The 27,524-nt window shown below is 38.9% G+C and overlaps 1 protein-coding gene across 10 annotated transcripts in view; it reads right to left on the bottom strand.

The window, feature by feature from the left end:
• The window catches only part of ANKS1B (ankyrin repeat and sterile alpha motif domain containing 1B), a 953,137-nt gene that overhangs the window by 377,956 nt on the left and 547,657 nt on the right, over positions 1-27,524 (bottom strand). For 7 of the 10 annotated variants that reach the window (XM_036866278.1, XM_036866277.1, XM_036866275.1 and 4 more), the window contains exon 1: positions 21,933-22,136. In XM_036866278.1, the coding sequence (XP_036722173.1) occupies positions 21,933-22,136 (204 nt within the window). Of the gene's footprint in view, positions 1-21,932; positions 22,137-27,524 lie in introns of those variants that run through there. The other 3 variants (XM_036866270.1, XM_036866272.1, XM_036866271.1) reach the window with 1 other exon arrangement.

The raw sequence follows: 27,524 nt of genomic DNA on the forward strand, positions 1-27,524 counted from the left end.
GTTGGGTTCGGATCCTGAGTTCTCTAGACTCTCTTCTTCTCCTCCCCCTACCCCAGCCGCCTACCATCTCCCTCCCACTCCAAGACCAGCAGTGACTGCGCTCCAAGACTCCCCCTCCTTCCAGAACTGCCTCTTGGTTTCCATAGCAACAGAAAATGTTGGTGGGAAGCAAGAATGCTGAACTGCAACTCGTGCTGGGGCTGGGAGGAGGAGGTGAAATGTGGGCCTCTCTGGAGGCTGCAGGATGAGGGAGAGGGGGGCACTCAGGTGAAAGCTGGGGAGAAAGAAGCCAGGTGAGGAGTCCTCAGAGGACAGAATAGGGAGGCTCAAAGGGAAGGTGCATTGGCAACCAGAAATCACTTTCATTAAATAAATGAACTAGGAGGAAGAAATAGGAAGAAAGACTTAGAAAAAGTAATGCAGAATTTTATATATATATATATATATAAAATACAGTGAATGTTTGAGGGGTGAAGTTATAAAACCCAGAAGAGGTTATTTTATTTCAAAGGTGAGTGGTGGAAGGAAAAAAGTGTAGTGGCAGAGAAAAGGGGGTGTTAGAACTTAAAAATAATAATATATATAAAAATAAAAGTAATGATAATGTACCTGGACTTGAAAACTGGTGCCTCTACTTATTAATCAATCATGTGTCACTTATCTTCTCGGAGCCTTAGTTTGCTCATCTACTACAATAGAGTTATTAGTGTCTACCTCAAAAAGATGTTGTGGGGATCAAGTGAAATAAAGCACATGAAGCAGCCACTCAGAGCAGGTCAGGTAGCTCTATTTTTAAAAATCATTGTTCGAGGCTGAGGAATGGTATTTCAAAGAGGACTTGGGGCTGAAGTTTAAGCTAAAATTCCTTGAAAACTGAGCATTGTCTTCACTCTGTATGACAGACTCTAGGTCCATCCACCTCACTACAAATTACTCAATTTCATTTCTTCTTATGGCTGAGTAATATTCCATTGTTTAGTCTGTCATACAGAGTGAAGTAAGTCAGAGAGAGAAAAACAAATACCGAATGCTAACACATATATATGGAACCAAAAAAAAAAAAAAAAGGTTCTGAAGAATCTAGGGGCAGGACGAGAATAAAGACACAGACCTACTAGAGAATGGACTTGAGGACACAGGGAGGGGGAAGGGTAAGCTGGGACAAAGTGAGAGAGTGGCATGGACATATATACACTACCAAATGTAAAATAGATAGCTAGTGGGAAGCAGCCGCATAGCACAGGGACACCTAGAGGGGTGGGATAGGGAGGGTGGGAGGGAGGGAGACACAAGAGGGAGGAGATATGGGGATGTATGTATATGTATAGCTGATTCACTTTGTTATAAGGCAGAAACTCACACAGCATTGTAAAGCAATTATACTCCAATAAAGATGTAAAAAAAAACAAAACAAAACTGAGAATTGTTATGTTTTGTGTATTTATTTCAATTTTTCATGTCTCCTAAGTAGATGGTATCATGAAAATATGCACCTGAGTACACGTGCCATAGCAATTTTTAGTTGTAGCTCTTTCAGGACAAAATTGGGAAGCATCCCTTTCCTTCAAATAACTTCTCCATCTGTGCTTTTAACAAAGCCTTCTATGATATTTACTCATTTCCTCTCCTACACAGTCACAGTACTGTCGGCCTCATAACCTCTCGTTCGTTTCTCTTCTCTCCCCTTAGTTCAAGATGTTGCTGCAAAAATAATATTCCATGCCCACAATAATGTTTACAGCGGTCCATCGGTATTTTGAGTTGAGTGTGTTATCACCTCCTTCAGGACTCCAAGGCAAGAACAGCTAGAAAAGTTGTGGTGTAATGAGAGATGCCTAAAAGTCGATTTACTCCAGGCTACCTTTGCTATCTTACAAGAAGGATGTCAAATTGCTGCAGAGACTCTGCTTCTCCATGTCTCCCTGTCCTGACGTTGGGACAATAATAGCAATGAGGACGACTAACACTGGAGCTTGCTGTTCCACGTGCTTTACGTACCTGGACTCACAAACCTTATCTTAACCCTGTGGGATTAGTATGCAGTTATTATCAGGCCTCTTTCCACATGTGGAAACTGAAGCACAGAGACGTTAAGAAACTTACCCAAGGTAAGATAGCTTACAAGTATCAGGGCTGGTATTTGAATCTAGGCAGAGTCTACCCTTTTAATCATCGCACTGTGGTACTTCTCTATGGAAGAAATATCTGGGCTCCTTTAGGCACTGTAGCTTGATGATATTATTACTGCTTTTTAGAGGCAACTGCTCTTTCCTCACTTGGTATCATTTAATGAATAAAGTAGGAACATGTGACTGTGACCCTGGCTTCCATTTTAAGATGTGTACTGAGGCCACTGGTTTATCTTTTTTCCTCTTAGATCCCAGTGAAGATCTGGAAAAGGAATAAAAATGTCTTGATCTCACAACAATGAAGATAACTGGCAAAAAGCTATATGAGTATGAGAGGTCTCAATAAGTCTCCAGAATTCAGAAAAAGCCTGGGAAAGCAGTGGATGGTGCAGTGAGATGGAGTTAGCTTTAGCCTGGGGGGGGTTCCCAGAATCAAAAAAGGAGCCCAATGGAAGACCGAAATAGACATTTCTCCAAAGAAGACATACAGACAGTCAATAAACACATGAAAAGATGCTCAACATCACTAATTATTAGAGAAATGCAAATCAAAACTACAGTGAGGTATCACCTCACACCGGTCAGAATGGCCATCATCAAAAAATCTAGAAACAATAAATGCTGGAGAGGGTGGGGAGAAAAGGGAACCCTCTTGCACTGTTGGTGGGAATGTAAATTGATGCAGCCACTATGGAGAACAGTATGGAAGTTCCTTAAAAAACTAAAAATAGAACTACTATATGAACTAGTAATTCTACGACTGGGCATATACCCTGAGAAAACCATAATTCAAAAAGACACATGCACCCCAGTGTTCATAGCAGCACTATTTACAACAGCCAGGAAATGGAAGCAACCTAAATGCCCATCAACAGAGGAATGGATAAAAAAGATGTGGAACATATATACAATGGAATATTACTCAGCTATAAAAAGGAACAAAATTGGGTCATCTGTAGAGATGTGGATGGACCTACAGAGTGTCATACAGAGTGAAGTAAGTTATAAAGAGAAAAACAAATGTATATTAACGCATATATGTGGAATCTAGAAAAATGGTATGGCTGACCTTATCTGCAAAGCAGAAATAGAGACACAGGGGTAGAGAACAAACGTATGGATACCCAGGGGGAAAGGGGTGGGGTGGGAGGAATTGGGAGATTGGGATTGACAGATATACACTATTGATACTATGTATAAAATAGACAACTGAGGAGAACATACTGTATAGCACAGAAAACTGCTTAATGCACTGTGGTGTCCTAAATGGGAAGGAAATCCAAAAAGGAGGGGATATATGTATATGTATGGCTAATTCATTCTGCTGTGCAGTAGAAACTAACATAACATTGTAAAGCAACTATACTCCAATAAAAATTAATTTAAAAAAAAGGAGCCCAAGTCACCCACTGGAACCCCAGAAGTTTCAACCTCAGAGACGGAAGGAAGGATGAAGGAAGAGATTGGGGAATGGACAGAAAGTGGGGAAAAACCGAAGGTCTACGTCTGGAACAATTGCCTTCCTACCCCAATGCACATTCTCTCTCTCTCTCTCTCTCACACACACACACCACACACACTCACACACACACACACACACACACACACACACACACACTCACTTATGTCAGGCATTTATCCCTCAGGCCAGAAAGAAAATAGTCGCTTATTCTCTGAAGGCATCTAAAAAACCTTTCTGGGGAGAGCTAGAGCAGTTAGTGTGCTGGTATTTGGGACACACTGCTTATTATAGGGACACCCTCCTCACTACGAAGTGAAGCCTGGAAGTCAAAAAATATGTGTCTATGTACACAGAGCTTCCAGTTTGCCTTTCCATCGCCTCTTCCTGAAATGTGAACGGAAAACCATAAGCTACCAGTCATTGATGGAGTATATAGTATGACAGAGGAAGATCAAATTAAAAACAAAGCACAATAGAAAAACTAACTCTAGAGATAATTCCAAGAAGAGAATTTCAAAATAAAAACAACTAACCTCAAACTGGTATCCCTTGACAGGTTCAAAACGATGTTACATATAAGGAAAAAGAAAAGGGTGCCATGAAAAAGTAATAGAGAAGAAGAAAGGGCTTTGGGAAGTTAAACATATTATTGCCAAAATTTTTAAAAATCAATTTAAAGATTGAACTCAACCTCTTAGAATATAAGATAAAAATAGAAAGAGATGGTAAATATGAGAGAAAGGATAAGAGACATTGAGAAATGGTTGAGGAAATCCAGTATTTGGCTAACAGGAGTTTACAAAAAGGCAACAGAGAAGATGAAGGAATAGGAATAATCAAAGAAATAATGGAAGAGGATGTCCCACTTTATATTTAAAGTGCTTAAAAAGTGTTGAACAGATGAAAAAGACACCCACTTAGACACATGTTCGTGACACATCAGGACACCAAGGATAAAAAGAAGATCCTAAAAATTTCCAGAGAGGGAAAAAGGTCATCTGAAAAGGAACCAGATCAGACTTCTCCACAACCACATCGAATGCTACAAGAGAAAGGAGCAATGCCTGCCAAGCTCTGAGAAAAATCAGATTCAGTCTTGAATTGCATACTAAACCACAATATTAATCAGCCATGGGGGCAGAACCTAGACATTTTTAGATTCACAAGGGCTTAGAAATTCACCTCTCAGTTTTTTCTTTTTTAAAAGGTTATTTCTTTTTTATTTCTCAGTTATTTCTTTTTTAAACAGTTATTTGAGTGCATGCTCCAGCAACATGAGAAATCAAATCGAGAGAGAGGAAAACATCCAAGAAACAGTGGATTGAATTCAGAGGTGCAATGAAGAGAATCCCAGAATGATGAACATGAGGCAGTCCCACAGAATGAGTGCAGCTTGGGACAGGAAGACTTGGCGAGGTGTTCCTGGGAAAAAGGAGGTCCAAAAAATAAATAGTATGATGGAAACTGTGGAAAACCCAAGGACAAATAAAGGCAGAAATGCAAGAGAACGGAAAAGCAATCAGAACTGACAGGAAAAGGAAACAATTATTAGAAATAAATGAAAGGTAAGCTCTAGGATAGCGCTCATGTTTCTAGCTGAGATAACCGCGTGAATGGTATGTGTCCTGGCTGTCATCATCACGTCCAACCTCATCACGGTTGGAGTAGGAGCCCAAGTGTGGGGTTTTCGTCCCTGATAAGCATTTCCATACCCACAAGTGGCATGGAGGTGAAGAAATACTGGACTTCAACGTACTGCTGCAAGCTTGGACAACGGGAGAGGGCTTCAGCAGGGACCACCAGAGAGCACAGCTTCTTCCCCCGTTTTCCTGGCCACACTTGGGTCTCTAGTATTATGTGGTGACAATAGAAGCCAATACTGATGGCAGTGGAATTTCATGCTGGCACTGGAATGGAGTCAAAACTAAGTTGATTTAAAACATAAAAAGAAGTGGTATTTCAGAGCATCTGATTTTGTGGGCTATGATTTAGTCTGCAAATCTATTGGGAACAAGGGCACATAGGAGAGAGAAGAGATGATGGTATAAGTGAGCTAAATACTCATCTCTTATATCAAGATGTCAGTTAATGATATCTAAAGCTGAGGAGCCAGAAATAAGGGCATATGCATATCACATGGAGATAACCTTCCGGAAGACTAAGTATAGAAACATTTAAGGTGTCCGCTTCTGGAGAGCGGGGACAGGAGTGGGGCTAAGAGGGTAGGAAATGGTTTGCATTTATGTTTTATTTGTACATTTGTTTCGATCTTTAATATATATATATATGTATTACTTCGAAAAATCTTTTAAAATGTGTGTTCTCTTCTGTCAGTCCTACTGTCTGGATTCCCTTGCTGTGTAGTTGTTTAAATTGTCCTCATGTCTATCGTAAACCATCTTCTGGAAGAGGGTGAGGTAATAAATCAAATAATTAACCAGTCACGGACATCCACTCGTCCATTTGTTAAACCTTTTCCTCTTTTTCATTTCCAAGAGTGCTCTCTAGGACACAAGGGAGGAAGACCCTAGTTAGTGCTGTCGTTGTCTTGGTTGTGGGGTAACAGGAAGCAGAGGAGCCTTAATTTTTAGCATTTAGACTTCGGCTCTGAAGACTGCTATTGAAATGGGGTAAACTCTGATTACAGCTTTTTAAAGTGTACTGTTTTCCCTGAGCTAGAGAACGGTCTTCTGAATTAGTATCAGTAAAATGCTTTTCAGTGGGATCTCTGACACCAGAAGTCGCCACTGACGCCAATGTAATTACCATCCCTGGACATGGCCTTGCCAGGCAGCATAGATAATCACCTACAACCACAGGCTGATGATTAGCCAGTCAGTCAACTGGCATTGAGTGCTCACTGGGCGGTCCTGTAGGGGTGACAGGGAGAAGACTCTGCAGTGACCTTTCCTTAAGGCACTCCAAACAACGAGGGCTGAGGGTGCAGGGGGAGAAGGAAAGCAGATACTCACATGCACCAAAAGACAGAAAGAAATAAACACATCATTCTCAGTTACACAGAGAGGGCCCTGTACATCCAAGTTGGAGTGGAATAAAAATGGTCTCTTCCCCATCTGGCCCATGTTGACCTCTCTGGTTTTATGTGTGTTACCTCTTTTTGGTTTTGCCCCCTGCTCGCCAACTGGACCCAAACACCACTAGATATCCCTCTGTGTGCCTCCATGATAATTACATGCTGTTCCACTTGCCTGAAAGGCTGCTCTATCACTTAGCCTTTGTCAGGCTGTGAATATTCCCAATCTGTTAAGAGTTAGTATAAACTTGACCTCTTCTATGGAACCTTTGCTGAGTTACTCATTTTGAGGGCCTCCACTATACTCTGAATTAAAGTTCCAATCAGTTACAGTGCTAAAGGAATTTGTCTGTTTTCATGCTTGTTTCTCCAGCAGATTGTAAGCTTCATGAGAGGAGGGAATGGGTATATTATTCACTTCAGCAGAATTAAAATAGTTTATATGAAATACTTAGAATAGTGCCTGAATATAAGCATTATATAAGCATTATTATTATTATTACTGTCAAGTTTTATATTTAGGAGCCCTAGCATAATATCTTCACACGAAAGTGGCAGCTAAGCAAATGTTTCCTCCTTTGAATTCTTGGAACGTTTCAAATAAGCTGAGTTTTGGAAATGAGGAGGTCACAGGTGTTTTTGGCAGTGGTCATGATTCCAATGTGAAAGTGAGGATGATTTCTTTAGATATTGGTAACTGAGAGCTGTGGATATCTTTGAAGAAGCAAAGGATGTAACAGGTGAATAAATTTAGTTTTGGAGCATATGAGGATATTCCAGATGATATGAAACTACTAAAAAACACTTGCTATTGGCTTTGAGACAGTACGCTCACCCTCAGAAAGATGGGCTTATTTGGAGAAACACCTAATGTAACTCAAGTAACTTTGTTTCCTTCAGCATTATCTGGAAATAGAAGGCAAATCAGTCAGACAGATGTTTCCATGCTCATCCTCCCTTGTTATCTGTATGTGTGATGTGCACGTGTGTGCTGCCATCTGGGTGAGCCTATCTGGGCACAGCAATGGATCATTAAGCTGTCTTTCCATATGGTGCATGTGTAGCATCTGAACCACGATTTCACAAGGTAGGTAATGCTTTAATTCATAAAGACGCTGAATGATCCCTAGGACGGTTGCCAGATCAGTATCTCTTTTGTTCTTTAAACACTATATGCATTTTGCAGTCTCACCACCTTTGTTCATGATTCCATTCAATCTTATATCATTGGTCCCATTTTCACTGTTTACACAATCCTGCCCAAGCCTACTTCCTCCAGAGAGTCTTCCCTGATCACTCCAGCTCATCAACATCTCTTCCTTCGCAAGACTTAGAGAGATTCATAGATTCTAACACTCATTTCTCCCACAGTTGCGTTCTATGCTGTGAAAACATTTGTCCTTTATCGCTATTTGAATGTGTATTGCTATTTAGCTGTTAAGTATGTTAGTCTTAGCTCCCTGAGTAGACTGTAGTATCTTTAACAGGAGCTTGTAAGTATGCCTCTCTGTAGTCTCTACCACAGTTAGCACAGTTTGATGAGTATATTTGGTACTCAATAGGTGTTTCCTTAGGAATGAATGGATAAATCTCCCAGGAATCCATTCAGAAAGATTTTCCTGGGATCCCCTTCACAAATGCTCATTTACTTTCCACTTTAGTTTGTCAGCACATGTTAAAGGATAAAAGATGCATATCTGAAACATAAATTTATATTGTAAAATGCTACAGTCTTCAAAGTCTGCATATACTTCATAGTATTTGTTAATATACTTTATAGTCTGGATGCAAGTTTAGGTTAGTTATCCTTGAGAACAAAGCTACAAGACTCTAGAGCATTCAAATATTCTCATAAAAATTAATTATCACAATTTGATCAACCATAATTAAGGGAACATTTTATTGCTGTGAGCAGGTGGGTGTCCTTGAGTATGTTTCTTAAGGAAAGCACTAAATGCAATCTAGTTCCTTGGAAGTCCCATTGTACTCTGCCATTGGCATACACTACTGCGTGGCCATTAAACCTGAAAGGCTCAGTTCTTTGAGTGTACATGCAGTTAATTAATCAAGGTCTGTGATGAGTAAGTGTGAATTACAGTGACATAACTTTCCGACATCCTTTAGAGTTATTCAACATAAGGTCACCGAGATAGGTGGGTTGTGGGTATTTCGGTGTTCCTAGCATAATTCATAGAAGCGTTTCCTTTGTATCCAGTGTATTAGGAGGGCAAGAGCAATGAGGCCTTTTGGCAATTTCTGTGTATCACTGTGCTGTCAGTAATTCCAAAGTGGCTTGCCAGCTAAATGGAACAGGCACCCTTGTCACCATCATGATTCATTGCCTACTGAAAGCACACAGCTAGCCTTAAGTAGCCTTAAGCTACTTCTCACCACAGCCCTGTGAACCAGGCAGTGCTATCTCCTGTTTGCATTTGGGAAACTGATGCCCGTGGAGGTTAAATGACTAACCCACAGTCTCATACCAAGTAGAAAGAGTCAAAGTATGAAAGCAATTCTGTAGCTTAGAGCACAGTTGTCTTTCCAATTCCTATTGAGCATAATGATTACAACTCTCAAACAAGCCCTCAATGTGGCCCTGTAATTCTACTCCGTTTTCCTTGTAAATTCTCTTTCCCACTTTTTGAAATCACTCTTTAATATCTTCTCTACCTTCAAATCTTCCACACCAATGTGTCATAATTTGCTAGACAATATTAGAAACCATTGGAGGGAACATACCTCTATATTCTCATCATCTTATATACAAATCATTATAGTACCCATTATCTCTGTCTTCCCTCCTATTACAATAGGAATGTCCCCATCAAAGACAATTCTTCCATTTGTCTCTGGATCCCAACACCTTTCACTTTTATTCATTCAGTCAATCCCTCTTTCTTCTCCAATATCAATAGCTCCCTTTCTACCTAATCATTCAATTTAGTGGCCAAACGTGACTCCAGTCTCTCCTGTTTAAAAAATCCTCCCTTTGACACCCAAATCACTCTTTAGCTACTTGCTTATTTCTGTGTTCCCATGCTCAGCAAAACTTCTTTCAAGAGTTGTCTACTCTACCGCTTCTTCAATCCAATGCAATATGGCTTCTGTGCCTTTTATTCCACAGAACATGCTCTTGTCAAGTTCTCAGTGGTCTCTATGTTGTCAAATCCAGGGGTTACCTTTCTAGCCTCATCTCACTTGATCTCTGATCTTCAATCTATCCAATTGATCGCTTTTTTTGTGGGACAAGTTTTGGGGGAAAGATCATTCCACTTTTAGATACTTTGAGGGCTCAGTACAATATAGGAAGTAGAAGACGTTTGCCTTTGTTAGTACAAGTGGAGTCACCTAAGGTGAATGTGTGGAGTGAGAAGAGAAAAGGGAAAGGGCTGAACCCTAGGGAACAGGCAGATGCAGGGGGAATCTACAAAGGAGCCAGAGGAGGGGTGGTTGCTGGGGCAGGAGATGCCAAGGAGGAAGAGTGGTCAGCAGAAACAAAGACCACAGAAATATGAAGTAAATAAGGCCTGGAAAGAGTGTATTGTATTTGGCATTAGTAGTTCATTAGTCACCGCTTAAAAATAATTTCAGGATGCTGACAGAGGCTAACTGTATTGAGGCCTGATTGTATTGAGTAGAAGGGGAAGCCAGGAAGTGTAGACATTTCTTATGAGAAGCTTGGCTGTGAATGGAAGAATAGTAAGCAGGAGAAGCATCTAGAGAAGACAAAGCATTGAGGGAGGGTTTTGAAAAAAAAAATCAGGTTATATCTGAGCTTGTTCAGAGATTGCAGAGAAAAAGGTTTACCCAATGTCACACCATTTATGCTAGAAGTGAAAGTAGAATTTATTTTGTCTCCCCCATTAATTGAGATAACATATATGTAAGAGTTTTAAAGACTATGAAGTATGATGAGAATTTAATATGGTATTTTCATTTCCGCTATATCATAACTACTTACCAGGAAGTAAGTGCATTACATTTTTTAAACTATATAACATTCCCTTCATCTCATTTCCCACCAAAAGAACCTCACTGCTATTCATTCAGCAGTTTTTAAATAATTGAACTGGTATGAATGGCCTTTTGTGTGCTTCCTTGTGAGGGATTTCTGAAGTAGGTGTTGGCCAACCTGCATGTTTCTGTTCACCTGTTCTGAGCTGACAATTGGATGGGTTATATAGCTAGGTAGCCCTGATGAATACCAAATGCTCAGCTCCTTCTTCATGGGGATGCCTCTTTCTGATTAAAAAAATGAGCAGTATAACTCCTGTCAAAGAAAAACTTGAGATATTTTAGATTCTAGGCCTCCTAAGTCTAAGATCTCCTTCAGAACTCTGGAAGGACAAAATTTATTCTTCCTGCCAGCCATCTAAACAGACATTGGCTTATAAACCCAAGATGTTCCACAATGCTTTGGATATGAATCTTAATCATTTTTGTTCAGTCTGACAGAAGGTAAAAGTTTAACCATCTGAAATTTAATTCTGTGGACTCAAGGGCAGAAATCAATGACCTGATATTCAGAAGCCTATGTTAATAATTCATTGCATTTTTCTCTCCTCCTAATATGCTTCTATAATTTATAAGTAGAGTCACGGGGCTCTTGCTTCTCAATACTCTTTTAGATCATATGCTCTTAAATGAAAGAATAGTTCCCAACATCTATGATGTGTATGGTACACACAGATTGGATTAGGAAGTCAGGGACATGTGAGCAATGACCTGTAAGATGTTGTTACTATGTCTCTCTAGCTTGAGTCTTCTTGTGGATAAGAATTTGTAGCCATTCATAATCATACTCATTACACCTTATAAAGGATTATACTCAAGGGCAAATCATATCTTCCATGAACATTGCTCCTGTTTAATGCAGTGTCTCTTGCATGCATGGAATGACTGTCACTCAGAAGGTCTCATGGTCTGAGGACAGACTTGACCTGGAGGTATACCTTTATTTTTATGACCCTGTGTGTAGCGGTAAGTTTCCTCAGTCTAGACTGCCTACTCTTTGCGTGAGGCAAGGTTTTTCTTCTCTCTTACCTCTCTTCTTGGTTCTCCTCTGAATCATCATTTTCCCCCCAAGAACAAAAAATGCTTATGCTACTTTTGTTTGTCCAGAACCCATATTTTCTCAGTTCGCCCACATATGTTGCCCGAGCAACTCTTATTGTAAATGTTTTCCCTTTGGACTCAAATTGACCTGGGTTTGAATCATGAGTGCTTTGGGCCAGATATTTAGTCTCTCAATAACTAACTTTTGTCGTTTGTAAAACTGGAATAACACTATATACTTTATAACATTTGTGGGAGAGGGAAATACAATATATGGAAAAAAGTATATAACAAGTTCTTGATAAATAGTAGTTGTAATATTAAATTGGTTAAATTTTCTTTCCTTCCTATAAAATACTACTTATTTAATCATCTATTCCTTTCCTTTGGGGTGTCTCTATCAGATAGATATCAACTATAAGGATGGCAAACGAATATTTCTTGTAGATGTGATTTATTTAGGGGCCAACAGAGGCTGCAAAGTAAAATGGAAAGAGTGCATGGCTAGAGAGGTAGGAAGATCTTGGTTCTGGCCTTGCTAGTTCTCCTATTAACTAGAAGTGTGACCATGTATATGATTATCCATGCATGCAAAACTATAAGCTATCAGGAAGATTGCATTTATCATTGATGAAAAAGTAATATCAGATCCTTTACACATTTTAAATTTCATGTAAACCTCAAGTAGATTGACTTTGATTCAATTAAGCAAATATCTACTGAGTAACTATTATGGACTGTGCCTGGCGATGTGAGGGATAATAAACGGAGAATGCATATGCACACGTTCTTACTGAGGACTGCTATTGGTTAGATTGTGTCCTTCCCGCAAATTCATACATTGAAGTCTTAACCTCCCAGTACATCAGAATGTGACTTTATCTGAAGACAGGGTTTTTTTTGTTTGTTTTTGTTTTTTTTTTAAATTTTTTTAAATTTAACATCTTTATTGAAGTATAATTGCTTTACAATGGTGTGTTAGTTTCTGCTTTAAAACAAAGTGAATCAGTTATACATATACATATGTTCCCATATCTCTTCCCTCTTGCAACTCCCTCCCTCCCACCCTCCCTATCCCACCCCTCTAGGTGGTCACAAAGCACTGAGCTGATCTCCGTGTGCTATGCGGCTGCTTCCCACTAGCTATCGATTTTACATTTGGTAGTGTATATATGTCCATGATGAAGACAGGGTTTTTACAGAGATAGTCTAGTTAAAATTAGGTCATTAGGGTGGACCTGAATGCAGTATGACTGGTGTCCTTACAAGAAGAGGAAATTTGGACACGGACACACACAGAGGGAAGACAACATGAAAATATGGGGAGAAGACAGCCATCTCCAAGCCAAGGAGAGAGGCACAGAACAGATGCTCCCCTCAGAGCTCTCACCCCAACCCTGTTGACACGTGCTGACAGCTCGGACTTCCAGCCTCAAGAACTGTGAGACAATATATCCCTGCAGTTTATGCTACCCAGTTTGTGGTGCTGTGTTATGGCAGCCCCAGCAAATTCATACAAGGACCAATTATGTGCTAGTGACTGGGAAAGTAACACTAAACCAGACATTGTTTTTTCTCTAAGGGGAAGAAGTTAGGTAAAGAAGCAGATAATTCAGCCCTGGATGATAAGCAGGGTGCCATGAGAGGCCACTGAAGAATACTTGAGCAATACCAAAGAATTCGTCTTAAAGGGTCCCCTTTAAGGAAGGAAACCCTGAGTCACATTTTGAAGTAAGAGTTACCCAGGCTAAAAATGAGTGCAAGAAGGTATTGTTCTGGGCAGAGAACAGTGTGCGCAAAGGCATGGATTTGTGAGCAAGCGAGGCACAATTGTAAGACTATAATAATTCAACACAGCCAGAGTTTAAAAGAGGTGAAAGGTGAAGCTAAGAGGTGGGCAGGGTCCAGATCAGTAGAGGAAGTCTCCACAGAGCGAGGAAGTCTCCACAGAGCAAGGAAGTCTCCACAGAGCAAGTAGAAAGACCAGGGTCTTAGGGAATGAGTCTTTCTTGATCAGGGAATCAGGAGGAGATAGGCTATGTTAGGTAGGAGGGAAATCACACAAAACAGGAAGGTATGTATTTGGCAGTGAGAGTTCTGGTCTTGGAAAAACAGAGGTCCTCTTGAGAAGTCGTGGGGAGGAGGTAGAAAAGTAAGGAGAAGTAAGATAAAGAGGTCCCTCAAAGGACCAGAAGTATGACAAACCGTGAGGGCTTGGAGGGCAGGGCCCACATCCTGTTCAGTGTCTGCAATCTAACAGGGGCTCTATATACATTTGCTGAGTGAACGAAGGGAGCAATGATGAAACAGTGTGGTTTTAGTGAATTGAGCGGGAACTTCTAAGTCAAAGCAGTTTAGTTTTAAATCTAAGTGCTGCTGGGGAATTTTAAAAACTTTTTGAGTGTCATTATCTTCGTTATTAGTAGGGGGGTACTAATACTTACTGATAGGGATATGGTGAGAATTACATGGGATAATTTATATGAAACTAAATAAGACTTAAAAAATGCCATCCGATCAATATTTATTGAGAAGCTACTTTACACCAGGCACTGTTCTAGGCTTTAGGAATACAAAGATAAATAAGACCCACTCTCTGTCTCTAAGGATCTCACTTTCTAGGGTGGAAGGCAGACATCTGAACAGATAACATAATCGCAATGAAATATAATAAGGCCTACCTTAGGGCTAAGAAAAGGATGCCAGGAGTGCACAGAGAAGGGGCAGTCATGCAAGCCAGATGACAGAATGGCATTAGGGAATGCTTCCTGGAGGAAGTGACGCTTAAGCTCAATCATGAACAATGCTGCACAGTGAGGTGAAGAAGGAAGAGAAAGGAATTCCAAACAGAGGGAATAACAGGTTTCCTCTGCAGCTGTGTATTTCTAGTTCCTATGCCTGCACAGTTCCCTTGCTGAAAATACACTCCAGTCTGACTAAGAAGAGCAAAAACACCCTCTTTGCTCTTGTCAGACTCCTGAAGGCTGGATCTTGCTCTGAATTTCCTCAGTTATTGGCTGGGTTCTCTGTCAACCAAACAGGCTTTCAGGAACCTTGCTGGAGCCACCTGCCTGATTCCTTACTCGTTTTTTCCTTTCTTCCTTTCATTAAGCAGCTACTGTGTCTACATGTGTAAGCCAGGGGTTGTACCTGGAGATACAGAGGATCAAAGCATATTCCTAACTCTCAAATCGTATTTCTAAATCAAGTGCAAGGTAGCAGCAAATGATGGCCTATTGACTAGATCTTCCTGTTTTTTTGTAAATAAAGTTATATTTGAACACACCCATTTATTTGTGTATTGTCTATGGTCACTTTCATGATACAATAGAAGTGTTGAATAGTTGCAACAGAGACCATATGTCTTTCAAAACCTAAAATATTTACTATCCGGCCCTTTATAGAAACAAGTTTGCTGAGCCCTGTTCTAGTGTTTGTGTGGGGTGGAGGTGGTGGGGTAGCTGGACAAGTAAACTGGTGATACGGCGCAGCAAGGTGGGGGAAGAAGGGCTCCTGACCCATACGTGGAAGGTCAGGGAAGAAGTGACAGTTAAAAGAAGTGACAACTAGGCTAAGAACTAGAGGGTAAAAGGAATTAAGAGGGGAAGGAAGATCATTCTCAGCAGAGACAACAGCATGTGCAAAGGCCAGGCAATGAAAGAAAAAAGCAGTTCCAGACAACAGTAAAGAGAGGAAATGATAACAGGTGAGGCTGGAAAATAAGTTGGGTCAGGCAGGTCATAAAGGTCATTTCCTGAATATGAAAGCCATATTAAGAATTGTGTAAGTATAATGTCCCTTAGGGAACTGAGAATCATTGAAAGATTTTAAGCAGAGTAGTGCTAAAGCAAATGTGTGCTTTAGAAAGATCACCTTGGAGTAATCACTCTGCAGTAACATTTAACACTTGTTGGACATTTATTCTATGCTAGGTCTGTGCTAAATGTGTGGTACACACACATGTATATGGAAATGTTTACTGAGTAGCTAGACGGTATTGGATGCCCGGTAGAAAGAGCTGAAGAGTAGGGGCAGCTACGGATCTGTGAGAACCAATGATCTCCCTGATGGATGGACAAGTTGAGCACCACCCACCTTTAGAGGCAAGAGGAGGATTAGGAGAATAGGAGTGACTGGAAAGGTCAGTGTATGTCACAGAACCCAAACAAACTTCAGTAAGGGAATAAATACCAACAGGGAGCAGACAGTGAAAATCAGACATTGAAAGAGGCCAAAGAGAAATGAAGTGAGAAAAGAAAGGGGTGGGGGTGGTAATTTATCAAGAAACAGGTTACAGCTGACTTAAAAGAGAACAAACTGAGTGGAAGGGCTGGGACGCAGGCTGGGTTACAGAAGTAAAGGACGTGGCTGGAAATGAGACAACGGAGGTCATTGCCACTGTTTGAGAAATCTGTCCATTTCTCAAGCAATGAAAAATGATTGTGGCTGGATTTCTTAAAATTAGTCTGTAATTCAGCAGTTTTAGCAAGTTTTTAAATTCATGAAGTAAATTCCTCATCCCAGAGATCTGGTCATTTGATTCAATACTGGAGATCAAATTATGCAAATATGCTGCATGACTAAATTAAAGGCCATTTCATGTGAGCATTAGTTAGGGATGGTAGCTATAGTACTGAATTATTAGAAAATGGGGCAGCATATTTTAATGCTTAAATATGTAATCAGAGTAACTTGCAGGTGGAAGAAAAGGCTCTTTTGTCCTTCGTGTCACCAGATTAGAATTGTGGCTACTGTTTTTTCTGAAGGCCATTCATCCTTCTCAGATGGCCATGCCTGCACATGCCCTCATTTCTGAGTTTTCTGCCGCACAAGCAATCTTCCAAGGCTAATGAGAGCTACAAGAACAATTAATAGCTCTGCCAGCACCAGTATCGTACCCTGCATTTTTAAAGAGCTCAAAATATTAAATAACAAGCCCAAAGAACATTTCTCCTGGACCTCTCATTACATTGATTTTACAGGTGAGTAAACCGAATCATACAGAAGTGAGACAGTGGGCGCGAGAAGTCTTACTTCAGTTCTCTCTCACGCCACTGCGAGGCTGTTGCCTGTTATACTTGTAATTAAGCTGTTGTCTAGATAAAGAATGACTCCCTCCTGGCTTTGACTGTTGGTTACCAACAGATTTTAAATGCCAGTAGTTGAAAAAGAAAAATATTTTTTTTCAAAAGTGGGTGTGTAACTACTGGCCTAAATGAGTTTAGAAAATTATAGCTGCACTTTCAATATAAAGCCACCTACTCAACTCAGAGCCTAGCCTGTTTCAGAAGGAAGGCGTAGGGAGTGTGACAGGTATATTTCTCTTACGCCTTTAAATCTCAGTAATTTTACAACATTTTCTTAAACAATATTTGAAACAGAAAAACATCATGGGGGTTATTAGTCTTACCTTTTAGGGACAATTTATTTTTCTGCTTCACAAGTTTAACTTCTTACTTGGATCATGATATGCTGCTAAGATACTCAAAAGGTCATTTTTATCAGGTCAACTGCAAATGGGGCTCTTATTACAGAAGAGTTATTTATAAGAGGAGAAAAGAAGTAAGTCTATTAGCATGTAAAATGTACCACAAAAATGAAAAAAAGTTTCAATTAAATACTAAGAGATCAATCTTGTTCAAATCTTTGGTTCAAATGGATGACTTCCTAGAGCTCTGTGACTCCACTTCAATGTCTAATAGGCAGTACTCACTTTGACCTTCACTAAGTTCTTTATGAATACTACCTACCCAAGTGTACAAAAATGCTAATTCATGTAGGGCTCCAGGTATTATTTTTATATCTTACTCTGTGCACATTTTGAACATTTTAACAGTGATCAAAGCACCCCAAGTCAACCTAGATGGCAATTGCTAGAAAACACAGGAGATGCTAAAAAAAATAAGTTGGTATAATTTCATTCTTCCCCCCTTTTGATTAGAGTTTACAAATATGATTGTTAGCCAGAACATGGTGAGGCTATGGGTCAGTTTTCCAAGTAATATAAACTTCTTAATACAGTCTTTGGACTACAAATCTACCATAACACTGCCAGTGTTTTGATGTTATTGGTATCTTTATTTTCCATTACTCCATGCTATGATAGATTTTACCTGTTCTATTGCCTACTGTAATTTGCTTCTGAAAAAACAATTGCTGGTAGGTAATATGCTGAAGGATGGTGATTATACAAAAGGATGAGGGGCAAGATCCCCATGATATAGTGTGTGTATACACGTGTGTGTGTGAGCACATGAAGGAATGTGTATGCAAATAATATGATATGTCTGAGAGCAATACTGTAACCTGCTTGAGGTCAAAGACAATATATTGTTTACTGTTATATCCCTAGTAATTAACACTGTCCTTAGCACATTGAAAATGTTTGAGTGTTTGTTGCATGAATGAAAGAAGGGTACTAACGCTCTATGTTCCCACTGGCAAAACAAGGCTTCCAGTTTAAAAATGAGGCCAGAGGTCCAACTACAATAATCTGCTGTGCATCCAGTTTTTATGGGGAGATTTCTATGTACACAACATTATGCTAGGAGTGTGAGAAAGGCAAGGAAATTGAATACACAGAACTTGGACTTGAAGAGCTTCCAGTCTAGTTGGGGAGACAAGATATATACAAGTTAAAGCTTAACTCCTAATTCTAGAGAGTGAATAATGGCATGCCAAATGTAATTTTTCATGCCAAATACAACCACTATATGAGATCAGAGAAAAGAGACGCTGCTAAGGACTGGAGTCCTTAAGAAAAGCTATACAAACTAGGTAGAAATTGAGTTAGATCTTAGAGGATAAAAGACAGAGGGGAAGGAAAGGAAATAGCTGTGAGGGTTGAGGGAGAGTACAAATGAGCAGTCATCAAGACAAGAATAGATATTAATAGTTTGAGACAAATTTTAGGAAGCAGTCATCAGACTAGGAAAAGACATGATGATAGAAACATATATAATAAGAAAGTAAATCATCATGGGCGTTTTGTACAATAATCACTTCATACTTAAACTCCTTAGTGAAAAGAAAAAAGGTAATGTTGAAACAGACACATTCTATATGTTGCAAAGTTGGGGAAAACAGGTGGGATGTCAGAGGACCACGGTGGCATTCCCAGAGGCTAGTGAGTAGCAGGTAGACATGCCTAACTAGATGGGAGCTGATGATATATGACATCAGAGGGAATGAACAGGTAGAGTGGGGCTTGGATAAGTCTTTAGACAAAGGGTTTCTGTGTTGAAGTTTCAGACTTTTGATTGCAACATAGATCTGACTTTCCCAAAGTGTTAGGTGACCAGATGTACTTTTGTAGCTATTCTTTGTACCAATTTCTATTTATTTTACATTTTTAAGGCTACATAAATGTCAATACTGTGTACAAAACTATTCTGCAAACCATGACCAGTTACATAAAGAAAAAGTTTGGAATTCTGACTTTCAGATATTTTTAAAAAATTGACACATCAATAAAATTAAGAATAAGTGTTAAGAGCCCAAAGGAGAAGCAATGATTGATAAATATTTTAAAATAAATGGGGGGGGGGGGTCCTTCTTTTCTAACCATGCCTAAAAATTGATGTAAGAAATCTTTATTAAAGTTAATCATAGCCATGTGGATAAATCATCCATATATTGTGTTTATGTGTAAGAGAACATAGAACAGAGTTAACAAAAAAAATTTGTAAGGCTTTCAGTAAATACTTTGAAAGTTACTTATATGAACCCTTTGAAACTCATATTCATGAATGGAATATTGATTAAATGGAAAATTAACTCTTGAGAATGTTTCCTAAATAAAATATATCAATGCATGGATGTACTATGATATTTCAACCAACATTAATTATATCCTTTTGATGTCTCTACTGCCTTGTTCTAAAAAGCTAATAAGACCTGCACTTCATCATAGTTAATAGGAGTGTGGTGCTTGTTGCTTAGGCAACAGGATGAATAAATGCAGGTCAGAATGTGCTTCAAGAAAAACAAAAGCTAGAATATGATACTGAGTGCAGATTAAGCAGGTCCAACAGATTTTTTCACCACATTAATGAAATCTATTTCTTAAAGTTGGCTGATCATATTAGTGTACTTTAACTAAGTTCATAATTAAATAAATTAGATTATGGAGATCAATAATTTTTATAGAGATAGAAATTGATTTTTTTATGATACAAGTAGCAAATAAATGTTGTACAGCAGCATGTAAAGCGATGATTGATGACACTTTTATGATTTGCTTCATTTTCATAATTAACTCCTCTGAATGATAACTCAAATTTTTAAAGTTAATTCTGTTTCATGTAGTAAGTATTTGATTATTCTGAATTAACTATGTTTTCTTAATTTCTGAAAAATTATATACAATAATTGCAATTTAAAAAATAAAGACAATAATCTATGGAGAAGATCAGACCTTGGTTTTGTCACATATGTCCAGGATTTTTTTGCCTCCTGGATACATTTTGGAGTGCTTATACATATTTCATTCATGAATGTTTTTTCCGATCTCCAAATGCTTATTGGAAATATGTTTGATTAACCTTTGCATTGGGCTTTCAAAAAGGGATTATATTTACTCAAAAGTGTTTAACATTCAGAGGAAAGTTATGCTGAATTAAAATTTTCCAAGCAGACAATCCAGAGAATCCAAAGACCTACCTAACTTCTCATGGGACCAGAATAAATTTGGACACAGGTTTGAGGAGTGGGAATGAGAGAGTCTTATTTCAAGTAGAGATAAGGAGAAAGAATAAAGACTTATCCAAATGCGCAGTAAATATAACGACAATGAGAAGACTTTCATTCTACTTGATAGTTCCTCTAATTCTTAGTGTCATCTGTTTAGTGTCCTAAGTCTGTCCTAATTCTGCTCAGTCTGTCCTGACTCTTAGAGCAATTGAAGCAATTTCACTTTTCCCCTATTTTAATACCCACAATATCTGTCTAATTTGTGACAGTATTCTTAAACATGAGAAAAATAACAGTAGCTGCAGGTCTCATTATAAAAACAGCTTCATAAAGAGTTCCATGGATACAATTACATAGAGCTCATATGTCTTACAACATTTATGCAGCTTTAAAAGAAAAAGCTCAGGGGGCACACATTTTTGGAGAAGCAGCAGAAGTTTAGCAGTCTGAATAATTTTCAAAGCTACAATAGTCAAGTCAAGCTTGGAGAAAATAATCTCTAATGAAAATAAAAAGACATGCCTATCTCAGTACTGTGTTATCAATTTTGTTACTAATAGGCTTCAGGTGTCAGCCCCAGCATTTTGTTTAGAAATAGCTATTAATTGTTTCTACAAGCCATTTTGTGCTACATGCCTATGTTATGTAGCTCTGTCTAAATTTAGGGATCAGTAATATGCGTGATGGGACCTTAAAAGCAAAGAAAGCTAATAAGGACTGTGACGTAGCTTAACAAGGGAAACTGATGAGCACTGGGGGAGGTATGTGAATGATCAGAAAGCTGTATTATGGGTCTGCACGTTTCCCCATCCTCCTTCCTCACCTATATTCCTCGCAGTGGGAAGTTTGCACATACCAGGTTTAGATTGCAGGCAGACCAGTATTCAGAAGTACATGAATGTACTTAGTCCATCATCCTCTCCTTCTAGATACTGACAGTTAATTGATGAAAGTGTTTGTTTTCTACATAAATAAACAATACCTCATTGCTCTTCAATCAGCCTGTGAAGTAAGTGAAAGCTGTCTATAATAGACCATTTGAATCAGTTTGCTAACGAACTAAAGGTCATCCACACAATTTAAACTGCTTATTGAACAATTATCAGGAAAAAAAATGATCTTCACACGGTAAACATAACAAATGTCTAATTAATTACTAAACGCTGATGCGCAAGTGAAACAATATGTGTTAGGAATCTAGAATTAACTGAAGAGTTCTATAATCTAACTGGGTATTCTGAGATTACAAATCTATAAAAATCACACAAAGAATGACAGGGAGACTATAAATGTTAATCTTCTTTCACTGCCTATAAATAGTACTCTCACCGGCTCATTCATATAATACACATGTATATGGATGCACATAGATCTCATTTTTCAGCAAGTGCCTATATGTTACACAGTAAGTTCAGTCCTAAGGGCATCCGATTTTCTAATGCGGTTACGTATATAAAATTGACCGGTTTTGGTGCAAATCAGGCTGCCTCTGAGCCGTGTAAGACACATAAGAAGCAAAGACAGACAAAAGGCAGCTCCGTGGCCACAGAAAGCGTCTTACCATAAACTGCACATTGTCAAATCCATTAGCCATCAGGTGGTTCTCGTACTGAGGTAGCCCAATGCTTTCCAACCATTGTCCCACTGTTTGGACAGGGCATCTGGGTCCTGTAAGAGGATGAAGAGGGAAGCGTTTAAGCAGGGAGTAGCCGTCCACGGGGTAATAGCGGTAGTCCTGGGCTGAGAGGTGGCATTGCCACATCATGCTCCTGGGAAAGTTGCTATCAAAGGAGCCCGCCAGCTTGACAGATTAATGTTCTCAGCGAGAGAGCAAAGTCAGAAGTAAAACATAGTTTGCCAGGCAGGCTGTGGAGTATGACTTGATCCTAGCTCCACATTTCTTACATATTAATCTTTACTACCGACCAGTACGTCACACAGCCCCCAAAACCAGGCAGCAGAAGAAGGCATATCAAGCTGTCAGCTTAGGCTGGTCTGCATTCTATGTGGTTGTTGGAGTACTCCACAACGAGCAATGCACGGCCAGCAGCCAGAATTCTTTTTATCAAGTACTCCTACACTCATCAGTATGCAGCTCCATGCTCCTTGCTCCCCCTCGCTCGCTCCCCTTCATTACCCAGCCCAGGCTACACCTCGCATTTTCAATAATAGCCATCAGATAAGGCAGATTTTTTTTGTCTGCGAGCTGTAAGCCTGCTGCTGCTGCTTCCTCCTACACACCCATCCAACCGTCAATCTTGAATGATGAGAGCAGTCAAAACAAATGCAGAAAATAGCAAGATTCAAAAGCAAACCAAAGTGCTTAAATCTGAATTGAATCTTCATACTGGTTATACGTTACAGAGCTATTTGTTGTGGAATTTTACGTTTCAAAAGAAACACCAGGAAATGCAGAGCTTTAACTATAGCTTATAGGGGAGCTCCCGACAGGTTCCCTTTTTGCTCGTCTTTCCTTTCCTTCCCTTTCTTTTTTTTTAAATGCAGCACAGATAAATGTTTCTGATCTAAAGCTTTACAGTGTTTGGAGAACAATTATTCTCTTTCTTTACCTTGCTGTATCAAAATGAACCACTCTGAGGAATTTTTTTCTTCTTGAATTGCTGCAAAATACAGAAACTGCATCGCAATCTTGAAGTCAAGATAATTCATTTCTCGTTTGCGAGGCTTCTTCCAAACAAAAATATTATTAGGCACAAGAAATCCTTTTCCTCTCTGATATTTATAACCCAGTCTACCAGGGTTGACATTCTAAATTAGCTACAGAGGTAACATTACTGGGTAGAATTTTTTATAAAAAAGAAGAACCCTAACCAAAAATAATTTAAGAATAACAGATGTAAATGTGTGAGTTTTACTGAATGGCAGACAGACTAATTTATTTAATAATTGAGAGAAACCAGAGATTAATAATAGAACCCATAGGAGTAGATCATGGAACGAATAGACTCTTACTTAAGATTGAGAGAGAACTTGCAGAGAGGTTAGTCTACCCTCTCTCTTAATGCAGGAATCCCTTGTCACAGTGTTCCTGTAAGAATATCATCCAATTTAGGCTTGAATACTGCCTGTAACAGAGCTCTTACTACTTATCAAGAAGCCTCCATTTATTAGAAAGGTATTTTACTTCCTGGCTGACTCCTACTCACTCAATCCAGCTCTGCCTTTGGAGTCACACAGACTGGGAACACTGCCTTTAACACATAAAGTGTTTTAAAAATTAAAGATAACTCTCATCCCCCCAGAACAGTCCTGGCACATAGTAAGTGCTCAGCAAATATTTATTGAATAAATGAAACATGACTTTCCTTCTTTCCCCAAATCTTATCTTTCTGTTACCTTTCTCTTTTGAAGAACATTGTCAACCTCCCTAGCACACAGACATTAAACTGCAAAACATCTTGCACTCCCTCTCTCACCGCTGACATCAGTTCCCAAGTTCCACTCATCCCTCATCGTAGTATCTCTTGCATCCATTTCCTTGATTCGAATTCCTCTTTCATATTTATGGAACTGACATCTAGTGTGATTTTGCTCTCTTAGTTCAGGCCCACCTGGTGTAATACAACTATGGCCTCTGTGTTTGTCTTCTTACCTCTGATTTTTTAAAATCTAGTTTATACGTGGATGTCGGAATAATCTCTTTAAGACAATTTTGATTATCACTCCTTATTTCGAAACTCTTGCATGGTTTCAACTGGCTTCAAATAAACTCCCAACTCCTTTGATGACATTTTGGGGTCTTCATGATTACTACAAATCTTCTAATTTTATTTCCGTTCCCCCAGTGCTCCAAGCACGTGGGATTACTGGCTGGTCTTTAATGGCAGCCTGTAACATACTTGGGTTTCTTTTATTATGTCCCCACATTTATGCCTCTTCTTTGGCTTTGGATCAGATGATATTTCCTTTATGAAACTCTTTCTAGTCCCCCTAACAGGAATGTTTTAAGTGGCATTTACATACCGTCTATTATAACAAATATTTTTTGTCTAACATTATAGTTATTTGTGTACAAGATGTATTTCTTGAATGTAGGACTATGTCTTGCTAATATTAAAAGTAGTAAGGATTCTTTATGCACCTGCTAAGCAAAATAATGTAATTTTCATTTCACAATCCAAACTATATAAAATCTTCCTAGTTTCAGATTTAAATTTTTTCAAGTCTCTGAATTTTTTATTTAAAAGAAGATATCTAGGTTTTTAAATAGAAACGATTGGGTTCTAGATCTCTTAAGAAGGTCAAAAAGTTTGTAGCAGTTTAGGAATCTGTTTTAAGGAATTCAGGTTGCTCAATATTACCTATATGAGAAGTTGATAGCAAGACACTATTTGTCCTTGGCCAGCTCTAAAGCTGGTACACGGTAGAGTTAAAGGTAGGCATCAATTACAGCCTCTCCTAGGGTCACATCCACATTGTTCCTCCTGATCATTTTAAGCTATGGATAAGCTACACAAAGATCGAGCAAACATGACAATAATTTTTTGGTTTGGTAAAGCATATGCTGATTGGCCAGCTCCTCAAATCTCATCTCATCTTCTAAGATGCAAACCAGGCACCAAGTACCTAGAAGAGTGCTACACACATTCTAGGCATTAACTTGCCTTTGTTAAATGAATGAACACATGACATTGGAAATGGCTTTCAAGAGATTTTCATTTCTTAAAAGAAAGAGAGAGAGAAGGAGAGAGAGAGAGAGTGAGAGTGAGAATGAGAGTATGAGAGAGAGAGAGACAGCTTATTTCAAGGTCCAGGCTGCTGTACAGAAACAGCTCAGAGAGAATACTGGTTACTAATCACTTTACAAATCTTTATATAGACTGACTGAATTTTATTCTTTTAACTATTCAATCATTCAGTTTCAACTCAGTAATTCTCATATGTTGGTGAAAGGTTTTAATGCAGTGGGGAAGTAAATTGGGAGAAACTGGGGTAGGGAGAGGTGGTGAGGGAGAGGAAGGAAGAAGAATGAGACCTTGAATCATGCTGTTTCTGGTTTTGTTAAAGTATTTTCTCATGAGCCAAACCACTGAAAGAACCCTTGTTTGGGTCTGAAGATCACTTTTTAAATAGTGTTTACATATATTTCTTACTTTACTTGTAATACTTTCTTGGAGTCTTAAAATTCTTAAGCATGACATCACATTATTGGGCAGGCCTCTTTATTCAACTAGAACTTCTTTAAGTTCCAAATGGGAGATAAGAGGAGGGAAAGAAGAACTAACAGTTCTTACTCAGGGCTACTATGTTCCAGGCAGTGTGGTGTGGATTATTAGCCCCACTTACAGATAAGGAAACTGAAGTTCAGTGTATGTGATGAAACCAGGAATTTCTTTTGCATAGTCTTTTAAAAAATAATTCTGGGGGTTCCACTTCCAGAATGGCAAGGTGAGGAGCTCCATGGACCTTCTCCCCAGCCAAACAAACATAACTGGAAAAAATTGTATAAATAAAAAACAAAACCACCATTTAAAGTCTCTGGAAATTGTCCTAAGAACATACAGAGGATGAAGAAAGATTTATTCAAGAAAATCTACTAAAACTTGGTAAGAACAGAGAGAGTCTATGGCACTTGAGCCATGACTTGTTCCCTCCCATCCTTCCTTCCCTAGCTCAGCTTGAAAGAAGCTCCACTCTGGGTGGGTGTGCCCAAGAGGATGGGCTCCTCTCTCCTCACAGCCCATCCAAGGGATATGGTATCTTATCTAAAGGGGCAGGCCAGCAGCATTTCTAATACCCTCCAACTTCAAGTTATAGAAGTTAAATTCCTGGTGAATACAGCTGAGAGGTCAAGCGCTCCCTTTGTCCATGCAGCCTCTATTCACAAAGTGGAAGCTCTATCCTACTTGTGGGAGGCCAAGAATAGTGAGGCCCTGATTGCCCTCATTCCAGCTTGCTTGTAGGGCTGAAGTTGCATGTCCAGAAAGGCAGGCTGAGATGAGAAGACCAGGGGCTACCATCCCTGCCCAGTGCCCAGAGCAGTGGCTCAAAGATTTTGCCAAAAGGTCCTTAAATACAGACAGCTCTATCTCAAGGAATTGATTTTATTTGAAATAGAGTATGAGGAAGTTCAAGCTTAAGGTGATTATTAAAAACAATGGAGATTTTGGGGTAAGCGATTAAAAGGAGGCATTAGGACAACAAGCTAAAGCTAAATGGTAGCCAGATAGTTTTAGAGAACAAGGGAAAGACATAGTTAAGAAATGCCCTCTTGGGGTAAGACCAAACTTCAAAGACTGGCCTCAAAAACTACTCCTGCCCAAATGTAATTGGAGCAGACTCTGGAGCAATTTGTATATAAGGGAATTGTCAAAAACAAGAGAGCATCCAGCTGGCAATTAGGGAAAGCTAATACCTGAGCGTGATACCAAATGAGGCAGACAGCTTAACAGAAAGATTAGGGAAAGATACAAAGAGGACTCTGCTATAATCATTATCATCCCCGGATGACTATGCACCTGGTCAAGGCTCTACCCATGAATGAATAAATACCATGTAATATATCCATAAAATGGAATATTATTTGGCAATAAAAAGAAATAAAATGCTGATAGATACTACGACATGGATAAACCTTGAAAACGTGCTAAGTGAAAGAAGCCAGTCACAAAATACTGTATATTTTATGATTCCATTTATATGAAATATCCATAATAGGCAAATCTAAAGAAACAAAATAGATTAGTGGTTGCCTCGTGATAGGGATGGGGAATTGGGAGTAAAAGGGGAATGACTGTTGATGGATATGGTGTTTCTTTTTAGGGTGATAAAAATGTTTTAAAATTCACTGTGGTGATCATTGTACAACTCCGAATATACTACAAACTACTGAATTATACACTTTGGGTGAATTGAATGATATGTAAATTATATCTGTATAATTTACAGTTATTGAATAATAATAATAAAATAAAAATAATATAACAGTTCTTAAATTTTCTATAAATTTATAACAACACAAAACACACACATAATTGCATATCAAAATACATTGTTATTGTTTTATGTATTAGTATTTTTAGTGCTCTATTTTTTTTTCTTTTTCTATTTTTCTTGGTTACTCCTTCCCCCAGTCCCTCCAAACCATCCGTATCATCCATTCTCTCATCAAGGTAAATCATGTTAACAAACT

This window comes from Balaenoptera musculus, chromosome 10 (genome assembly GCF_009873245.2).
Source record: "Balaenoptera musculus isolate JJ_BM4_2016_0621 chromosome 10, mBalMus1.pri.v3, whole genome shotgun sequence".
Classification (NCBI taxonomy): domain Eukaryota; kingdom Metazoa; phylum Chordata; class Mammalia; order Artiodactyla; family Balaenopteridae; genus Balaenoptera; species Balaenoptera musculus.